General features: G+C 44.5%; 1 protein-coding gene across 3 annotated transcripts in view; it reads right to left on the reverse strand.

Moving 5' to 3' along the window:
* rgs3a (regulator of G protein signaling 3a) overlaps positions 1 to 13,874 on the reverse strand; it is a 110,067-nt gene that overhangs the window by 11,305 nt on the left and 84,888 nt on the right. For all 3 annotated transcript variants that reach the window (XM_076163656.1, XM_076163657.1, XM_076163658.1), the window contains one exon: positions 2,381 to 2,451. In XM_076163656.1, the coding sequence (XP_076019771.1) occupies positions 2,381 to 2,451 (71 nt within the window). The remainder of the gene's footprint in view (positions 1 to 2,380; positions 2,452 to 13,874) is intronic.

The raw sequence follows: 13,874 nt of genomic DNA on the forward strand, positions 1-13,874 counted from the left end.
GTCAAAGATGACGTCATACACTCCAGCTCTAGGCAGCTATGAACAACACTCGCCCGTCCAACTGAATAATAAAAAGCAGAAATCAGGGCGATAAAGCGCAAATCAAGCGGCTTTAACGCAACGCTGAATAGCAAGGAACAAGTGGAGGGTGGGTTTATCCGTCTGTAATCTAGGCGGCAGAAGAGGTTCAGAACAAAGCGGCACCATGTGGAAAACAGACGGGACGCGGCGGCGGGAAGATCAATATGATTTCCAAAGAAAAGGTTCATATTTCAACCCGGGAGGAAAATAATGGCGTGAGCGGTGATGGATGACTCTGCAAGAGGAAGAATGGGGGTCAAAAGAAAGAGAGATTGTTGTACTTAAGAGTGTAGGCTTACATGAAACGGTGACACACACACACACACACACACACACACACACACACACACACACACACACACAGTGCCGGATGATGACAGGTGGAGGTTATTGTCCGTTTCAGGAAAGTAGTACTTAATTAAGCCCTACGGAAGTAATCCAAACGAAAGAGAGGGAATATGGGAATAACACTGCCATGATTCCAGTTTGATGGATGTAAACAGGCCAGTCACTGACCTCTCCTCTCCAAACATCACTTTCGTATCTGATGGCGGTTCTGTAGCATCAGGGTGATTAGGTCAGACACAGCTGATGCTCTCTGCCTCCCCTGTATGGCTTCTATATCAGCCCTCAACATCTGGAGTGAATATTTTCATTTCCTACTCGTGTGATTATATTGGCAAACGGAGATTTCAATCTTTACCCGCAAAAATATTGCAAATATCAAACCCTGAATGTTATAGGCACATTTCTATCTGATCTGATATCATTTAGAACATGTTTCAGTCTGGTGTCGGCTTACATGCTGGAACAATGAAGAAGGAATCAAAGTGGGTCAATAGATTCGGTTTGAAATGTTTTCTTTGACTTGCTAAATTATAGTAAACAGACAAAAGTATTTTGCAGAATAAAAGCAGAACGCTACGGCAGAAAACAAAATGGCAACTGTCTCAACACACTGGAAGTAAACTGTGGAATCTTAATCACTTAATCTGTCGGTTAACTGAACACACACACACACACACACACACACACACGCTTGTGTAGGAGAATGCGCAACCATCACACACCGAGGATACTGGAGTGGGTTTATTGTCCTGAAGGTGTGAAATGTGCTTTCATCTGGGTGAACGGCAGCGAGAATGAGGTTCAATCAACAGCTGATGAATCACCGAGGTGTGAGCACACACACCCCGACCCCCCCCCCCCCCCCCCCCCCCACACCCCACCCCACCCCCTGAGCACACAACACCTTCTCGCACTACTGAGAGAGAGAGCCTCACACACATTTAGCTCACTTCTCACCACTACACACTCTTTACAACTTAATTAAGAGGACGACGATGACGATCTCCACACAGAAAACTTCAACTCTTTAGCCTACCATCTGTGTGTTTGAGTCATCGAACACATACACACACACACATTCCCCGGCATGTTTGTATCTACTGTTAATGTTTGCATAAGGGGGGACAGTGACACAAGTACCAAAGCAGAAAGCCTGAAGAGAAATAACAAATAAACAGCAATAAATGCTGGGAATGAATGAGACGAGCCATCTGTTTTTGTTTGCCATTTGGCTCTTTGTTTGTGTTGGGCGCTGGCTCCACCACATAACCCTCTCACAGTTGTTTACTTCACAGGACTGCTTCTGTACCTGGTTTGACATATTAGGTGTGTGTGTGTGTGTGTGTGTGTGTGTGTGTGTGTGTGCCAGCTAAGCATTTACCAGTAACTCCTGTTTGTCCCCATTGAAACGCATTCTGGAGAGAGAAGCACTTTGATCCGTCAGAGGTGAAGACTTTAACATCCTCAGTCTGCTAATCCAAATCACACCTCCTCAAAATCAGATAATGTCTCCGTCGACCCCCCGCGGACTCCAATTCCATTTAACAGGCCATTATCTCTCACCACTGACTTGGACATAACAAATAGTGTCCTGTGAAGTAACAACCTTACTCACAGCATGTCAGTCTCTTTTACTGAATGAGTGCGCTCATCAAATTAGCATCACAAAAGGCGGATGATGAATGGACAGTGAGCGAACATGAAAGGAGAGACACTGCTGCAGCTGGAAGAACATTAATCAATTGTTAATCGTTACAGCTGCTGTTTAATCTCCCCGCACACACTCTCGTCATATTTCCTCCTCTCATTCTCACATTTATTTAGATTGTGTTTCTGAATGTAAAAGTCAAGATGGATTACAGCCTTATTTAATGCTTCCGCAAACAATCAGACAGTAAAGTTTAAAGAGACTCCAGAAGGAAACAAAGAAACAAAGAATAAAGGTACTTACAGGTTCTTGGATTTCTTCTTCTTGGTCCCGTCGGGCCCAACTTCGCAACTACAGGGGGATCCGGAGCTCAGCTGAGGGGAGAGGAAGGAGAGCACACACTGCATCATCCGCTCTCCACACACTAAGTGAGGCCCTGCAGCCTCATGCAGAGGGCTCTGACTAGCCAATGGCAACCTGGTCGGCTAGTGAGCCAATAGTCCTCAATGTGTTGTTGGAGGATTGCAGTTCAGGTCGAAATGAAGACAGCCAATCAACAAAATGCATAATCCATATCTGCAGTCAGGCAAAACTCCCAGAGGTCAGAGGGTGTGTGTCTGTTTCACTGAACAAAAAGTGACAGAGTGTGACTGTGGCAGATGGTGTTTGTGTGCAATATGTGCGAGTGAAACAAAAAAAAAAGGAACAAATTGAGTCTGTACGAGTGCAGCAGAGTGTGTGGAAGTATGTGTGTGTGTTGATTCTGTTGGCCTCGAACTGCCCCAAGTGTTGAGCTGAGACCTCTGGTTTCACATTACACTTTCTGCCAACCCACTGATTTGATTGGTTGAAAGGAAATGGGAAGTTGCTTCAGGGTGGGGAAGGGGTCAATCTCCACTAATCTGATGGCTTGAAGCTGCCCCATTGTGTGTGTGTGTGTGTGTGTGTGTGTGTGTGTGTGTGTGTGTGTGTGTGTGTGTGTGTGTGTGTGTGTGTGTGAGAGAAACCCTAAATAATGACCCATTGTATTTATGAGAATCTGGTCAATTCTGAGTAAGATACTGGACACAGCTGGTAACTTGTGTGTGTGTGTGAGTGTGTGTGTTCTTTACTCCCATGTTTGTTAGAATCAAAAGGAGTTTCAGCTGACAAAGTGAACCACTTAAGCCCACTTTGATACATGTTTTGATGTGCCTAACATAAAGATGATAAGGAAAAATCTAAACCAGATGATTCAGAGGACTTCCAGGTTCCTTTCTGAAATAAAGGACCATAACCCAGACGGTGCACTGAGTGGGGCTATGTATAAGTCGACATCTTGAGGACATGGGCTGATGTAATGCAGTCAGCAGCCATCTTGCATACGTGAGCGTTATTGTACTCAAACAATAACTCCTCCACCAAGCTGAAGTCTCAAGAGCAAACGTTTCCTCCATCTACTGTACGCAGGTGAGTAAAGTCACATCCTGTTGAACTTGGTCTATGATGTCATCGATGTCGCCTCCAAGTATGAACCCGGCTTCATGGCCATAGAAACATCACAAACCTCAAGGAATAGCTCTTAAGTTGGAGCGGGACCCCTTCTCGCTGGTAGACCATGTACAGTACACACATACTTTGATCTACTAATCTCTGGCAGAAGTCACAGTTGACGGTGAAAAGTGAAGGAGAGCACATGTTGTAAGAGCCGTCTAAAAATAACTACAAGCTGGGAACAGGAGGGGAATATTTTTAGAGCCGCTGTTTGATGGCTACAAAGAAGTGTCAAACTTTGCCAGATTGGCGCAGGTCTGTGCACAGGAAGGACGAAAAGATATTTACACTCCGCAGACGTTTTGATGGTGTGAATAATGTAATGGACTGGGAAAGCAACATCTGTCCCCATAAACCCCCACAGGTAAGGTTCACTCGGGGGTTTCGGTGGTCAGAATGACGCAGCGGCGTGGATACTGTGGAGTTCCTCTCTGCCTGTACGCGAGCCAGGATGGTCCTTCACACTAGACTGCTATGTTCCAACTGGATGAGCTCCACATGGAAACGCATCCAGGGAATGTGGCTACATTCTTGCAACAATCTCCAGGTTGACAATCACATATGTTTATTCAAACAGAATAGAAAAGGGAAAGGCATTTACAGACTATACGCCATGGGAAAGCAATTTTTTTTTTGCGTTGCCTCAGTGTTCATGCTGCTCCCGCACACACTACACAGCCACGCTGTCATTGTAAATAGATTTATTCAGATGTAGACGTCTGAGAGTGCCACCTCCGCATGCCTTTCCTCGCCTCACACTGCAATTACTCGAGAGAACGGCGGAAGTTGATTAATTTCCCCCATGTTTGGTGCATATATATGGCTTGATTTTAGGCTTAATCGCAGCACCTGACAAATAATCAGAGCGTGAAGTGCATGTAAACACAGCGAGCGCCAGGCTTTCATCTTCCTGCAGGGCCGCAAATCACAAGACGAGGCCTGCGTCTCGTTGAGGGGGAGGAGGTCAGTTAGCAGAGTTTGGAGTGCTTAAATTACAACACTTCACTTTCATACGGCCTTGAAAATGACCTTCTGACTGACGTTTAAAGATTCATTTATAGAAGGAAATGCAATCTACAGGAACACATTTATTCCCTGTTGGCTGAAAGAGGCTAATTATGGGCTTCCAAACGAATCTCTGGCCATCTCCGCTACCAGCTTCACACTAAATATAGGCCTCTATCAATACGCTGTAGATTCAGGCCAGCGAGGGATAAATGCTTTATAGATAATAGGACTCCAATCGATCATATAAGATCAATTATCACAGCTTTGCAGTATTGTCGGTATAATTAACTCCATATATAAGTCTGTTATTAAAAGAAGTTATATGTTAAGTATGTTAAAAGATCTTTTTGTTTCCGTTTCTCTTCTTCCAACTCACTTTGTGGCGTTTAGAGGACTGGACGCTACCCGAGCCCCCACACACAAATGAGACAAACACACACACAGGCAGACTGACGGATAGGCTCAATGGCCAGTGGAGCGTCAAAAGTCTGAGTCTAAAAATAACCCTGGAGTGTGTGTGTGTGTGTGTGTGTGTGTGTGTGTGTGTGTGTGTGTGTGCATGCATTACATTACATTACGATCATTTGGCAGACGCTTTTATCCAAAGCGACTTACATTACATTACCACCCTTCGCAGAGGGGGGAGCAATTAAGGGTTCAGTGCCTTGCTCAGGGGCACCTAGGCAGGGGCTCGAACCGGCAACTCTCCGGTTCCCAAGCGGAAGGTCTACCCACTGAGCTACTGCCTCCCATGCGTATGTGTATAGACTACTCACATGCTTCAGTGAAGACAGTAAGAAAACACAGCATCTGCCAAAGACCACACGACTACAGAGGTATGGGATGCAGATGTCCACACACAGTTAAGGGATGTGGGACGGCTGCACAGATACGCAGATAAAGGTTTGCATGCGTACGGACACCTGGTTGGTGTGTTGCGCACGTGTCTTTGTATCCAAACAGCTCTATAGACTTCTGTATGCATGCACGTGCAAAGGCGATCGCAAGGAGGGGAAAACGTATCCAACAATAGCAAAGTGAGTTTCAAACACGTGCAGAAAAACCTAAACGCACACGACCCCCGACAGATTACATGCGTGTTCGGCCAAAATCAGCAGTTCAGGGATGTAATTCTCATTCTCGCTCTTTCTAATCAAACTTTCCATTCCTCATTTGCACTCTGAGCTAACAAACATCGTGTTAGAGATCAGAAACATTATTGACCCACTAAACCCAGACTCCAAATCCTGCAATGATCTAAAAAAGCCCCAAAGAAGTAAAGTCTGGGTTCTTTGTAAAATTAAACTCCTTTAACCCGCTGCTGGGTTTCTTCATCAGGCTGTTTCCTTCCTGTTCATTCGCTTTCTGCCAGAAGAAAACAAATTGACGAGCCGGCTCGTGAACATTGTTACCGAGACCCCAGACGGGCGTGTGTGTTCCCCGGGGGCAGCCCCTCGCTCATGTTCCCTTTTACGTCACCCTGAGGTTTGTGCGACACGGTAGACCTCAGCTTCCTCACATTGTGTGTGTGAGTGCGTGTCATACCCTTTCTAGACTAATAGTCACACCAGCTGACCTGGCTTCATGATCCTGCTCCCAACCTGGCTCTTATCCAGCTCTGACCTCATTCACCTTTCATATGAATGGAGGGAATATTCCATTATTACTACACAAATACTGTTATGTTGAAGAAAGAAAGAATTATTATAAGATTATTTACCTGAAGGAGCCATTGGCGCCGAATTGCAGCCTGACCAAATACAGTAAGATAATTCTATAAAGTTGCACCATTTCCCTTCACAATCACCTTGAATCTCAAGAGTAAATATTACAGCACAAATTCTAACGACGTTATGAAGCGCATATTAGCAGAATTTGCCACCCGAAGTCTCGTTTGAAACGTAATGAGCGGGGATTAACCAGTGTCAGCACTCCGGTATGAATGATCAAACGTGACTCTTTACGATCCGGCGTCAAACATTACAAGGGGGAAGAAACGGAAACACGTGGAGGAATTAAACCAAATTAACATGTGTGTAAACAGGAGAGTATAAAAATAGAGCAGGAAATGACTTCCATCTGCGCGATTTACTAAACAAGGTTCAATCTGCTATTGAGCGCAAGCAGAAACTACAACATGTCCACTGACCTACTGACGTTTGTTGCATAATAACTGTACCATTAAGTAAACAATATGTAAAGATGGTACAGTTCCATCTGAAGCTCCAATCTAACACAAAAAACTGCTATGATGACAACATTAACGCACAAGCTGGTATAAAAAGGTATTTTATTAGGAGAATAATGGCGTGGGTGAGAAGCCTGGAGGCAATGTTCAAATATAGCCCAGTGTTGAAAGGGCTAGAAAAGGTGAGAAACACTTTGTTCTGGACATGATGGACGTCACCGTGCAGCTGAAGCGTCACTGAGGTGAGATGATGGATCCAAACACAGAATCGCACTTTCTCCTTCCCCCTGATTCTCATTTATGAACCTTAACCGTGTTCATTCCCTTAAAGTAAAGCTCCAGAGTGATCGGAAACATTTACATGCACTTTGAAACTTCGATTATTCTTCAATTTCTTTCCTCCAATCACCTTAATGGGATGGAGATCAAATGAGCAGCAGAGCCTGATAATCCAACTGTAAATCATTAAGGTGTGTAAACGTACTTCGCCTCTGCAGTCTGCGTTTCATGGCGGTAAGGACCGATCCTCTGGAGTACTGAGTGCACGTTAATGAGCTGAGCCTTAATGATTTTGGCCTCATGAGTCCCAGTCGCCTCATTCATTAGTGAAGCTGGACGGCAGTAATTGAAGTCGTCATGAGGTCGGGAAAAGACCAGATGAGCTAGATTCATCAAAAAAGGGAAATACGTAGCAGTGATTTACATTTTGCGCAGCTTTGGTGATGTGTGTGTGTGTGTGTGTGTGAGAGTGTGTGTGTGTGTCTGATTGGACACAAACAATAGTGTATCCACCTGTTTGGTAATATTTGAAAATACACTCAGTAACCCACAGACAGGATACTGACTCACCACAACGCACATCATGAAAGCAGACACAAAAGGTGCATTGTGTGTGCTTGTGTGTGTGTGTTGTACTTGATCTGACCCTGCTCGGCCTCCTGTTGTTCAGCACTGCTAAGGAGATGGCTGCTTCCTGCCTGAGTACTTCCCGTGTCACAGGATGTTACTGAACAATGTCTCGTGCGGCGTCATTTCTCTGAGATGCAAAAGTCAAAGTCAAAGTCCTGGAATCGGTGGAACCGTCCATCGGACCTGTGATTGACATTTCCTTTCCAGGGAACGGCCGTTTCTGCCAGGAATTCCAATGGCTTTTCAATGCAAGCTCGGAATTCTTTCCACTCCCGGCTCGCTAGCCGTTAAGGAGCGCCGGAAGTTTTCCCAAAGGCCAAACCCACAGTAATTACTGTAATAATCAACTTCACTGACGACTAATATGGACAGACAGAGACAACAGACACAATCAAGCTTTTACACACACACTTAAACATTTGCTTTGGCTTCACTGCCCGGTCGTGTTGTATAATATAACACAAACTAATGGTATGGGCCATTAAGTGAGTCTGCTGCATGCTAATGACTGTATGTGGTTGTTGTTGTTGTTGAAGACCTGAAGGGGAACAGGGCTTTTATGATTTATGAGTGTGTGTGTAAATATTTGCCATATCAGCAATTCAGAATGTCAGACAGGACAGGTTGGGGTATGATCGCTGAGGCTTGGAATGCAATTGGAAAACTGTCCGTCCTGTGTGTGTGTGTGTGTGTCTTTAACTGCGGGGATGAATACCTGCAGAGTCTGGCATCATCTTCGCTCAAATCAACGCTCTGGCATGTAAAAAATCGAAACCAAATACTGAGAAAGCCGCGCGCGTGAGTGTGTTTGTGTGCGTCTGCGACCGGAGTGACTGCGGGGAGGTTGAGGGAGGAATGTTGCGAATGGGATTCCGAGCCCTGCGAGCGGGAGAGTGATGTGGGTCACACACTCGCCCATGTAAAGGTCATGCTTCACCTCCCCGTGGAAGTAAACAACACATAGCAGCCACGGAACATCTGACTTTACTGGCGGTCTTCTATTTATGGAGCGGCAGGCGGGGATTCCAGCCTGCGTTCCTTGAAATGTCTGAGAAGTCACAAGCCTAGTTGAGTTACATAACGCGACCGTGCCAGCTTCAGTACTTACAGAGGTTCAATTTGTTGTTGTGCTGTTTATCTCTAATAGGAATCCATTACAAAGTCCAATCGCCGGATTACTGGAGGAGAAAAGTGAATGCAAACTGTTCACTTCAACGGGTAGAAATGATACCTGGCCGCCCACACAGATGATGTCTGTTACTGATCCAAAATTGTTTGGATGACATTTAATTGCCGAAATTGGTCATGGGCGTAATGAGAATGGATGTGACACACTAAGGGAAGGAAGAGAAAGTACTCAGGTTCATAACTACAGTGGAAAATTCCTGTTTTAAAATGTTTACCAAGAAATTAGCAGTAAGATTTGCAAAAAAGTGCTCAAAGGGAAAAGTCTGGTTTCAGAAGAAGGGAAAATGAAGGTGCCACGGAATTTACTTTGGAACGGCGTGCATAGTGATAACAGCAGGAAGCGGCGAGGAGCAACAAGCGTTTGATGTCTGCTGAGCAAATGCAACAAAACCGTCCACCAGAAAAAATGTTTTATTTAATGGCGGATGTTGGATTGTGTCATCAAACGGTGAACTTTGATTTCTTTCTCCCCGTCAGTCGTCTGTTTGGCTTCCTCTGCCTCCTGCTTGCTGCCCTGACCCTGTTCCCACCCTGCGAGGACAGTGTGTGTGTGTGTGCATGTGTGTTCCTCATTATCCCACTAGCAACACTCATCCTGACTCCTGCCACCTGCAGAGTTTCTGTCCGCGTGTGTCAACCTGCGTGGGCCGCTATACGGTCATGCATGTGTGTGTGTGTGTGTGTGTGTGTGTGTGTGTGTGTGTGTGTGTGTGTCTGTGTGTCTGTGTGTGTGTGTCTGTGAAAAACTACAAACCCAGCTGGAGATACTGTAAGTGCTGATGTGGACCACAAAAGCTGGCACTCAGAGATAAAGTACATCACGTTCCAGATATCTGACTGTATGTACGTTTCCCCTCAGAACAAAACAGAACACTTGGACTGAAACTGACCGACGTGCAATCTGCTTCCAGAAATGGTCATTAAGCAAGAGGGGGGGGGGGTGACGCTCACATATTTGGATATGTAGTGTTGCAGATTAGCTACAGCTACAAGACGAGAAGCTACTTAACTTAACTTAACTTGATTGCAGATTCAGGTTGTTTTTCCATTTGGGACCTGTGACCTCTTATTAACTTTATTATGTCAATATTTGCAAATTTAGAGAAGAGAACATTGTGCTTAACTCATGTATTACAACTGTACTCATGTCACTACACGTTATCAAGTAATCACACAATCTTAATTATGATTAAGAGAGAAAGATATCAGGATGAAGATTACAGCCTTTAAAAGTCAAGGGGTTTTAATCCTAGTTGATTAAAGAAGACATTGTTCTATACATTAACACATCTTTATTTATACAGGATAGCACCTGTGTCTAGTTATGTCTTCTTGACGTAACCCTTTATTCATACGCGTTGATCTGCGTGCTCTTTTAACCAAACTGAGGTCGTCGCGGCTCCAAGCGACGCGGGTTCAAACACTATTATAACATTATATAATTGTGAGATCATGGAACATGAATGTGTATATATGGTCCTATCAATATCAATATTTAGACACCCGACACCTGATTCAGCCAAAATACTGCTATGGCAACCAGAGCTGCAAACACATCTAAGACAAACTAATGCAACGCAGCAGCCGCTTCTGGATCTTATCTGGGATAAGCTGGACGTCAGGAGAGAGCTTTGTTGTACCTGTCTCACTGTGGATACCAGGCAATGTGCTGCCAAGTCATCAACCGGCTGCTTTTGCTGAAGGGCACTAAGGTAGGTGGAGAGTAGGGCTCTGCTGGGAAAGGTCAGGACGGGTGACATCAGGCTATTAAGTGTTAAGAAAGTGCTGCACGGTGTTGAAATGGAAAGGTCGCAGAGGTAATAGAGGTCGAGTTGTTCAACGCTTTACTGTGCGATGTAATGCATCATCACGTCAAACTCTGTGCGTGCAGCCGTGTTGTATCGCAAATTAAAATGTGATTGAATTGCAGCCTGATTTCTGACAAACAACGACAACACTGTGTATCGATCCGTCCCTCGACATGTTTATTCCTCCTGATTCCTCCTCTTCCTTCCGTCGGCCATCGGGATTGTCTAATGAGTTGTGTGCGCTCTCTCTGTAAGCACCATTCGTCAGGAACAGACTAATGAAAATCTTACACCAAGTAAAATATTGTGTAGTCTGCGGAGGCCATAAGTCAAGCGAGGATAGTTTATACAGCTTTATACAGCTTCAGGTGGCCACGTCATCTGATTAATAGCTGCCAGGGCTAAAGGGAATCATGTGGGAGAGTGAGGGAGAACAGACGAGTGTGTCTACGTGTGTGTCTACGTGTGTGTGTGTGTGTGTGTGTGTGTGTGTGTGTGTGTGTGTGTGTGTGTGTGTGTGTGTGTGCGTGCGTGCGTGGCAGCTCCTGGATTGGCCACGAAAGCTCTAAAACCTCATGAGGATTAACAAGTTTTATTTTAAGGGGAAAAATAACAAAACAGCACATTTCTTCGATTATTGTGTCTTAAAAAAAGCGGTTTTATCAGATAGGGTACTTAAAGAAGAATTTGTACTTTTTGAGAGTATTTATAATTTCGTAAATTATGACTTTTACTTTTTATTACATATCCAAATAAAATACTTTTGTTCTGATTCCTGAGAATTATGTTGCAATATTTCCCCGCATCAAAATTTTTGAAAGATTCCAAAAATAAAGTTGGAATATTTAAAGGCGAAATATGTAGTGATTAAAGTAAAACTTGTCACTGCTTTTCCTCCTGGAGACGAGCTCTGTGTTGTGTCTCATGCGGATTGTTGGCGCAGGATTCAGATTTTGTCTCTCACGGTCTGAACGCAGCAGAGAGGAACGAGAAATCAACCGTTTTTACCTTTAATACTTAAATACAGTTATTAAATACTTACATCAACAGCTAACTTGCTAACTAGCTCTAATTTCAACTGTAATGAGTTCAGTTTGAATTTAAGGTTCTTTATCCACTGTTATGAAGTCATATCTCTCTCCAGCGCCCCTGTATTCTGGTCTTTCTATCTGTCAATCACTTATCAATCATCTATCGTACATTGCAAACTGATCATACTGATGCATTCAAGGTCAGACGATCACACATCAAATGCATGAAAACGCATTTTCCCACAAAAAACAAATGGAATGAGCAACATAATAAATTCATCAAGGCCCCACTTGCACACACACACACACGCACATACACACATACACACACTCTGCAGGGGTTGGTGAGTGCCAGCGAGAGCCCGTCTCAGTCGACTCTCATTATCACTATCATTTCCCCTTCATGTCAGTGTGCCTGGCTATCTATGGAGCCGGAATGTCTTACATACACGCCAGGGAGACATGTGTGTATTTAACACGGATAAAAAAGGACACAATTACAGTACAAGCACGCACACACACACACACACACACACACACACACAACCACAAACACATGTTATGTATGCAAATGAAGCCATACTATCGGTACTAATGTATACAAGTGTACAAATTAGGGTTATTAGCTGGTATTCATGTACAAATATTTTAAAATCTATCTTTTGACTGTGTCGCATGTTTGTGTGTGTCTGTGTAAGCGTACCTCTGTCTTAGTGAGGCGTTCAGATGAAAAGAGGAGATGTACAGAGAGAGAGAGAAGGAGAGAGAGACAGACAGACAGACAGACAGACAGAGAGAAAGAGAGAGAGAGAGAGAGAGAGAGAGAGAGAGAGAGAGACAGAGACAGAGACAGAGAGAGAGAGAGAGAGAGAGAGAGAGAGAGAGAGAGAGAGAGAGAGAGAGAGAGAGAGAGAGAGAGAGAGAGGGAGAGAGAGAGAGGGAGAGAGAGACAGATGGTAACAAACTGTCTGTGCCTTCCAGACAAAACACAAACCTTTTAACCTCTGGCTGAGGGAGAAGCGCTTCACGTTTCACAACAAGTGACAGAAATTCCTTCCCATATGAGTTTTTGCTCTTATGTAACTAGCCTGGCACCAAAAAAAAGAAGAAGAAGATGAAAGAAACGCAGATGCTCCAGATTAACAGCAGCAGCCATGTTTGGTGCGACTCTCGCAGAAGGTCAGACGTGTTAAGAGAAGTTGTTTTCAAGCCTGACGTCAGTTTGTTCTGTTGCTGTATTTTGTTTCACGCTGGCAAACAAATCAATGCAAACAAAGTTATAACAGGAAAAGACACGTACATTCCAAGTAGAGCCGTCGAGTTCAAGTCACACTGATTACAAATTCGGTTCAGCCGAAAATTTCAGGCTTGATTCAAGCTTTGACTCCTAGTCTTCATCTTCATTTTGGTCTTACAGTAAACAAAACAAAGCCAGGTGGATAAAGAACCATGATGCCTTCAGGTACCCCAACAGTAAATGGGACACCTTGCAATCTGGGCCCTCTCTAGTTCTACATCACTGAGTGGATCCAAGCTCACACCAGAAACAAAACCAGATCCAGGACCTGGACTTGTCCTCTGTCCGGTTCAAACCCAAGCCCACACACACACACACACACACACACACACACCAACAGATGCACAAACACATCCATGCATCAGCGATTCTTATCAGCTAAATTGATTTCAAACAGCGAAAACAACAACAATTTAAGCTCATTCAACATTATTGTCAACAGACTCTTGGCTGGCTGAACGCCGCGCTGACTTTCCAGAACGTCCGATTCTGCTCCGTAAATATTTACATGTTGCTCATTTAGTATATCGCTGGACTCATCCCACCCCGGACCGGCTGCGAGGCTTTGAACTCCGGAGACCTTTTGTCCCCCGTCCAGGCCAAGTGCAGTCAAACAGAGAGAGTGTTTACCCGCCGCGCTGTCCACCCAGCGTGTAGGACCGGGGCGGTGAGCAAACACGGTTCACATGTTGCACATTAACGGAGGCGTCTTCTTCTTATTTTAGGCTTTCAAATTGGAACATAACAACACTAGAAGGAATGAGGAACGAGGAATGAGGAACAGCACTTATCGATATATTTTTAAAGACTTTTCCAGGAACCCCTCGCACGGCTC

Source organism: Genypterus blacodes, unplaced genomic scaffold (genome assembly GCF_046128005.1).
Source record: "Genypterus blacodes isolate CSIRO-AG114 ecotype Tasmania unplaced genomic scaffold, CSIRO-AGI_Gbla_v1 ptg000133l_1, whole genome shotgun sequence".
Taxonomy (NCBI): Eukaryota; Metazoa; Chordata; class Actinopteri; order Ophidiiformes; family Ophidiidae; genus Genypterus; species Genypterus blacodes.